The sequence below is a fragment of the Hyperolius riggenbachi genome, chromosome 3, assembly GCF_040937935.1.
Source record: "Hyperolius riggenbachi isolate aHypRig1 chromosome 3, aHypRig1.pri, whole genome shotgun sequence".
In the NCBI taxonomy this organism is placed as follows: Eukaryota; Metazoa; Chordata; class Amphibia; order Anura; family Hyperoliidae; genus Hyperolius; species Hyperolius riggenbachi.
This window is the reverse complement of record NC_090648.1, coordinates 36,922,205-36,930,126: the sequence shown is the minus strand read 5'-3', so window position 1 is coordinate 36,930,126 and position 7,922 is coordinate 36,922,205. Positions and strand designations below refer to the sequence as shown.

The window sequence follows — 7,922 nt, the reverse complement described above, 5'->3', positions numbered from 1 at the left end:
TTCCTTGCCGGACTCATGACTTCTTAGATTAGCCATAATGTGGATCTCCCATTATTAGCCACTACTGTGGATAGTGATGGGTTGCTTTGTTGTCATCACGGCAAAGTAGACCATGTCTTCTTCTCAACTATTCTAAGGTGTCTGACTCTGAACAACAAAACTAGCCCACCTATGTTTTCTTCTGCTTTATTTTTAAGGTTCACCTGGATTTTTTATCGCATGCTTCAGACCGTCTTCTTTGCTGTAGAGGAGATAAATATGAACCCAGAAATTTTGCCAAACATTTCTTTAGGGTTTCAGATGTACGACACTTGCAACGTTCCTCATTATGAGTTACAAGGTGCATTAGAATTTATTACTGAATCCAGGCCACTTGTGCCAAACTTCCAATGTCTTTCTAGATCACCATTTACAGCAGTGATTGGATCTGTGGTGTCTGGAAACTCCATTATCTTGGCCAATGTTTTAGGCGTCTTAAGGTACCCTCAGGTAAGAAACTGGATATAAGTATTTACATTTTTTAAATTGTTACATATACTAACATTTATATTGAATAGTCAGCCATACAATGTCACAGCCCCAGGGATTATGTTGTCTCAAGCAATCAGGGAAATCCACTCCATTCCACCTCCAGAGATATACTTTAGATCTGCATAATTCCTGTGTGACTCATTTCACCGGAACAGAAATGCAGAAAAAGATTTCTCTCAGTGGATAACAGTAAAGTTTTTATTCTTCCGTACAAGGCACAAGAATAGAAGATAACAGAATCACTTACATTAGGAGGGTCCTATACCAGTATAGGACCCCCTCTGGACATATCACTTCCCACCCTTGTGGTACTACAGAAAATGGACAAACGATCACTGGTGCCCAGCCCGCTCTCGTCCCTATTTATATTGCATACTCTATTTTGCAATTTGCTTGTCCATTGAAAACCTAGACCTATAAATATGTTTTTTTACAACATATGGTTGTAAAAAATAATAATATAAATAGCTCTTCTTGATGGAGTACAGTGGAAATATATATTGTTCTTTAGATGTTAGATTAATAGTCCATTATGAAAGCAACATTAATCATCGGTAAAAACAAAAAAACATTTTTTTTTCTCATGCAGACTTTTTTGCTACATTTAACTCCCTCCTCTGGGCCCCACCTCCACCTCCCACACCCTGCATCTCAGCCAAGGACTTTGTCTCCTTCTTTAGAGACAAACTCACCAACACCATGGAAAGCTTTACCCACCAGCCTCCTCTTTCCATATATATATACCCCAAACCTTACATCCTCCCTTACAATCTTCTCACTACTAACTGAACTCACTGTCTCCTCTCTCATCTCTAAATCACATCCCACTACATGCCCCCTCAACCCCATGCCCTCTCACCTCATTACTCACTCATTTCTCACCTGCCTTAATCTCCCTCTTTAACCTTTCTCTCGTCAAAGGCATCATTACATCCACACTCAAACAAGCCCTCATAACTCCTATGCTCAAAAAACCTTCTCTTAACCCCTCTATCCAGCCTAACTACCGACCTTTTTCTCTCCTCCCCTTCTCTTCCAAACTACTTAAGTGGCAAAATCTACACTGGCTTAGTCTGTCACCTCACGACAAATTCTCGGTTTGATGACCTCCTCTGCTCAGCCACTCCACCAAAGCCTCCCTACTGAAAGTAACCAAAACCTGGCAACTGCTAAATCTAAAGGCCTCTACTATATTCTCATCCTCCTAGACCTATCTTCCACTTTTGACACAGTAGACCACCCTCTTCTTCTCCAAATCCTTCCATCCATGGGCATTCAGGGTCTTGCTCTTTCCTGTCTTTCCTCCTATCTCACAGATAGGACCTTCAAAATCCCCGTTGTTTACATCATACGGCACTGCTGCGCAGCAGCGCCGTAAAGTAGATCGGCGATCCCCGGCCTCTGATTGGCCGGGGATCGCTGGCATCTGATAGGCGGAAGCCTATCATTCAATGCGCAGGATGGAATTCCGTCCTACGCATTACGTAGGAAGAGGGAGAGGGAGGTAAGGAGCGTGAGGGCAGAAATGGCTGCGGAGGGGGGCTTTGAGGAGCCCCCCCCCCCCCCCGCAAAACGCAGGTGGCCGGCGGCGATCAGACCCCTCCCCCCCCCGGCAGGACATCCCCCTAGTGGGGAAAAAAGGGGGGAAGTCTGATAGCCCTGGCTAAATCCAGATCTTGCTGCGGGCTGGAGAGCCCACGCAGCACAGATCCTGCAAAACACCCCTGGTCCTTAAGTGGTTAACCAATTAAGGATCACAGGCTTAAAACCCCCTAGTGACCAGTCCATTTTTTACAAATTAGGCTACTGTAGCTTTAAGGGCTTGCTGCAGGACCGTACAACTCAGCACACAAGTGATTCCCCCCCCCCTTTTTCTGTTATGATCGCTCCCCCAATGTTTGTTTATTTATTTTTTATAAACATTTATTTTGCTTTTTTTTTACAATAAATTTCCCTTTTTTATTATTCTTTTAACCCACCCTCCCTCCCTCCCCCCGCCAGCCAATCAGTGCGATCGGCTGTCATAGGCTTCAGTCTATGACAGCGGATCGCTCTCTTGCCACCCAGGGAGACAGTTGTGTCACACGGCTGACCCCATTACATTGGCAGGGTTTTAACCTCCTTGCCGGTCTAAAAAATCCGGCAAGGAGGCAGCGGCGCACATTTTTTTAATTTTTTTTTTTTTAAATCATGTAGCGAGCCAAGGGCTCGCTACATGATAGCCGCTAAGCGGCGGCATCCCCCCACCCACTCCGATCGCCTTCGGCGATCAGAGTATGCAGGGAATCCCGTTGAGAACGGGATTTCCTGCAGGGCTTCCCCGGTCGCCATGGCGACGGGGCGGGATGACGTCACCGACGTCATGGATGTCGGGACGTCATAGGGAATCCCGATCCGCCCCTCAACGCTGCCTGGCACTGATTGGCCAGGCAGCGCAGGGCTCTGGGGCGGGGGGGAGCGACTCGGCGCGGCGGATTGCGGCGGATCGGCGGCGAGCGGCGGCGATCGGAAGTTACAAGCAGCTAGCAAAGTGCTAGCTGCTTGTAACAAAAAAAAAATTATGCAAATCGGCCCAGCGGGGCCTGAGATATCCTCCTGCGCAGGTTACCCCGAGCTGAGCTCGGGATAACCGGCAAGGAGGTTAATCACAAATACTTTTTTTTTTTTTTAAACTTTAAAATCGATTTTTTCAAAAACTATAAGGTCTTTTGAATTTTTTCCCCTCTTGTTCGCACTGTTCTTCTTAACATATCTGGCAAATTTGATGTTTCTAGCATGTAAGGGGGCTTTGCTATTAACTGCTAAAGTCAACGGGTTTTTAATCACGAATACCGACTAGTAATCATGAGTAACTCATGATCACAAGTCGGGTAACGAGTAATGAGTGCAATCACGAGTGTATTCGTGGTCAGTTTCTATGATCTAGAGCCAATCTCAATTGCTGATTACGACCTCATGATCGGCAAAAATGAGGTCGTGATCACAAGTTACTCGTGATCACGAGGTCGTGATGAGCACCACTGGCGGTGGGCTCCATAATCTTAAATAGCAGGCGAACAGCCGCCGACTTTAGAGGTTAATAGCAAAGACAAATTTGCAGAGTCTTTTAACCGGTTCAGCACCGCAGTGCCGAAAATCTCATGCATCCAAGCAACGGTCACCTCCCATTCATTCGCCTATAACTTTATTGCTACTTAAGTTATCACAATTAATTGATCTATATCTTGTTTTTTCCGCCACTAATTAGGCTTTCTTTGGGTAGTACATTTTGCTAAGAATTATTTTTTTCTAAATCTATTTTAACAGGAAGATTAAGAAAGAAATAAAAAAAATCATTATTTCTCAGTTTTTGGCCATTATAGTTTGAAATTAATATATGCTACCGTAATTAAAACTCATGTATTTTATTTGCCCATCTGTCCCGGTTATTACACCGTTCAACCGATGTCCCTATCACAATTTATGGTGCCGATATTTCATTTAGAAATAAAGGTGCATTTTTGCAATTTGCGTCCATCAATATTTATAAGCTTATAATTTTAAATAATATAATAACATATTCTCTTGACATGCATATTTAAAAATTTCAGACCCTTGGGTAACTATTTATGTTGTTTTTGTTTTTTTTTAATTGTATTTTTTTTTTATAAAAAAAAATGTATGTGGGTCATTTTTGGTGTGGGAGGGAAACTGCTAATTTTAAATGTAAAATAATATTTTTTTTTTATTAAAAATGTATGTGGGTGCAGTTTACTATTTGGCCACAAGATGGCCACAGTGAAAAAAGTCCTGGATGCGAACGATCTGGCATCCAGGAACTAAAATGCTGGGGAGAAGTTTCCTGGGGGCAGGAATACCGCGCTCTCTGGATAGAAAGCGTCTGTATTTCTGCGGAGAAGTTTGATCGGTGAATGGGAATTATATTCCCATTCACTGATCGGGGGGCTAGCGGCGGGCGGCGGGAGCGCGCACAGGGGTGCGCCCCGATCGCGCGCACCAGCCGGCAGCAGCAGCAGTGCCTTTCTGGACAAGGAAGCTCGTCCAGATAGGCCGAACTGGTTAGGACAGTGGTACCAAGAGGATTTTTTTTCAAAAAAGGCCTTATATTTTTTGATAAAATTGATTTTAAAGTTATGATAGAAAAAAAGTATACATTTCAAATGTGTTAAATGACAGATAATGTATCAAACCCCGTGGAACCCCGTGGAAATGTGGCAACACTTTGGCCAGGGATCGCTATACAGCCGTAATAAGGCTGTATAAGGATCCCTGGCAACGCTACCTATTTTTGGACCTTTTTTTGTTCAGACTGTGGGAAATATAAAAAAAATTATGTGGCACCCCCCTTCCCGAGTCTCTTTAACCTCTTGTTCCCATGCAGATTGGAATAGCTAGAATGCAGAGCCACAGCCACATGAGCCTTCTCACCCTGAGCTATAGCAGCCTGCATGGTCCATGGTATGGGGGGGCTCTAGAGTAGAGGGGTGGCCAAGCCTCCACCAGTCCCCCAGAGCTCTTGCCCAATCCATGGAAAACAGGATCTTCCCCACCTCCAGTGTCCCAGGAGAAGGCGGTGGCCACCGATGCCCGGGTGTTATGGTGGCATCTGAGAGTCCCCTTTAAGAAGGTGACCCCCAGATTCCCACCCCCTCTCCAGGAGAAATGAGTATAGGAAAGCATAGTACCCCTTACCCATTTCCACAAAGGGTTAAATGAAATAAAAACACAACAATTAGAAAAGTCCTTTATTATTCTTAATTAACCATAAATACTTACCTGTGCCTTTAAAAAATATTCCCACGCCAATATCCTTGGAAAAATCCCACACCAATATTCTCTGATGAACTTGATTGAAGATCTCCGTCGGCCACCACCACACATGCTGCTCCCCGCTGCCAGCTCTAGCTATACTAAGAATACAATAGCTAGAGCTTTAGCTATACTAAGTATAGAGTTAAGGGTGCTCCGGGGTGCTGGGGTTGGTGGGTATGGTAGGTGGGGTGGGCAGGGAGGAAAATGGAAAACAGGAGGAACAGATGGAGTGCTAGCTATACTTAACATAGCTAGAGCTGACTGTGGGGAGAGGTTTGTGTGGCGGTGACCAGAGAAGATCTTCTTATTACCCTGCAGATCTGGTGTTTCTGTCGCTTTATTATTAACCGCTAAAGTTTGCGGCCAGTAACTTCAATTTAAAAATGCTAATGCAAATGTTTTACTAAAAAAATTGAGTTAAGTACAGAGAACAGTGAACAGCCCAATTTCACCAGGAACTGTCCGCTAGAGATTGGACGAACTGTTCGGAAGCAAACAGTCCCTGGGGAATGACCTCAGGGTCACTTCCATGTTCGGCAGCTTCCTAATTTCTGTGCAGACACTTTCACATCAGCTAAGCATCATCGATGCGCATTGCGTCACACAGAGCGCTCACGGCAGCGGGTGCGCGATCGAGGACGCGTGGCCACCAGGAAAGTGTCTGTGCAGAAATGGGGAAGATGAAAAACACAGATGTGACCCCGAGGTCATTTACCAGGGACTCTGTGCTTCAGAACAGTTCGGCCTATCTCTACTGGCCATCTCTATTGACAACTACAATTACCTGAGTAAAGTAAATGTTTTTCAAACATTCAAACATTAATGGCTGTCTTTGTTTGGGGTGAAGATAGGGTTGCCATTGATTTGAAGTACATCTTACTTTTCTTCAGAGGTGTACCTCTAAACTGTCAATCTAATGTATTTTTATTTCAGATTAGTCCCCTCTCAAGTGTTCCTCTCCTAAGTAATCGGCCAGTGTTTCCGTCTTTCTTCAGGACTGTTGCCAGTGACAAGTTTCAGTCCAGAGGTTTGGCTAAATTTGTTCTTCAGTTTGGTTGGACTTGGGTAGGTCTGCTTGCAGCAAATAATGATTATGGACAGCTTGGAATTCAGCCAATCAAAAAAGAGATAATCAAAGCTGGAGGTTGTGTGGCCTTCACTGAAAACATTCTTCTGGATCAGCCAGACCGTAATGCTCCTCACATAGTGAAGGTCATTAAAGAGTCAACGGTGACAGTGATAATTGCTTTTGTTCGTGATGTTGATATGGTTCCCATCATGGATGAGATGTTGAAACAGAATGTTAATGGAAAACTCTTTGTTGGCAATGCTGGCTGGTCCAGGAGCAACTTTTTCTTAATTGAGAAGTACTTTCAAGTTGTTTCTGGGACTGTTGGTTTAGAACTTACCCACCCCATAGTTCCAGGATTGAATGATTTTCTTGTCAGGATTGAAAATGTCTCCTATATGGAACAGACGTGGATGAATTTATTTTGGGAAAATATTTTTAACTGCAGGTTTTCAGTGGACATAAGCAATTCAAATTCACTGGATGTTCTTGTCAAAGAATGTACCGGGGCTGAAAATATTAGTAGTGTAAGAAACAGTGATACCTACATCAATAGCTTCAAATTCAGTAATAGCATTCATGATGCAGTCCATGTTATAGCCACATCTTTAGAACATATGAGAAAATGTGAAATGAGTGGACGGTTTTATTCTTCAGAGAAGGGGACAAGCATTAGGAATTTTAAGCCATGGCAGGTAATTAACTTGTGTTTGTCTAAAGGACAACATGCTCACAGTTTTTACATTTACATTACATTTTTGATTCACGAACCGCGAAAGCGAACTTGCGAAAAAGTTCATGAACCAACGAACTTCGCGAACAGCAATAGACTTCAATGGACAGGTGAACTTGAGAAACTACAAACACTGTTTCTGCCCACAAAAGTGATGGAAAAGATGTTTCAAGGGGTCCAACACCTGGAGGGGGGCATGGCAGAGTGAGATACAAGCCAAACGTCCAAGGGAAAATTACAGATTTGACGCAGAGTAGGGTTATAATCCCTAAAAGGCAGAAATTACATTGCATTCCAAATTGGAGGCCTAAAGTGCTTGAAAACATCTTGCGTGTGTATACATGGATCAGGTAGTGTAAGTAGTGTACTGCATCACAGTGACAGACCAAACTCACTGTGTAATGCACCGCAAACAGATGGCCGTGCTGGTGCGCACGTTGGTGAGAGTGCAGGTGATGGCAGCTTTCCAGCCCATATGGTTGGGCTGAGGAAGCTCAATTACAGAACAACAGTGACTGTCCAGCTGATAGAATTTGGTCTGTCCACAATGAAGCAATGACCTTATTATCTTGGGTGTGCCCCCCAACACACTCATATAGGTCATTGCTTCATTGTGATATGCAAGCCCCTTCACCGTGGCAAGGTAACGTTCATGAAGGGGAACTGACACTTGTACATACCTTTTTGTTTTGTTGTTGCAGCCGCAGTGCAGCCAGAAAAATTAGGCATGTGTACACACCAGAAAAAAGTATTCTTTTTGTTAGCGGCCGCCTTAAA

At 43.9% G+C, this 7,922-nt stretch overlaps 1 protein-coding gene across 1 annotated transcript in view; it reads left to right on the top strand.

The window, feature by feature from the left end:
- The first annotated feature begins 219 nt into the window (after window positions 1–219).
- Window positions 220–7,922, top strand: part of LOC137562036 (extracellular calcium-sensing receptor-like) — a 42,816-nt gene continuing 35,113 nt past the window's right edge. The window contains exons 1-2 of the mRNA XM_068273378.1: window positions 220–489; window positions 6,277–7,107. Coding sequence (XP_068129479.1) covers window positions 220–489; window positions 6,277–7,107 — 1,101 coding nt within the window. The remainder of the gene's footprint in view (window positions 490–6,276; window positions 7,108–7,922) is intronic.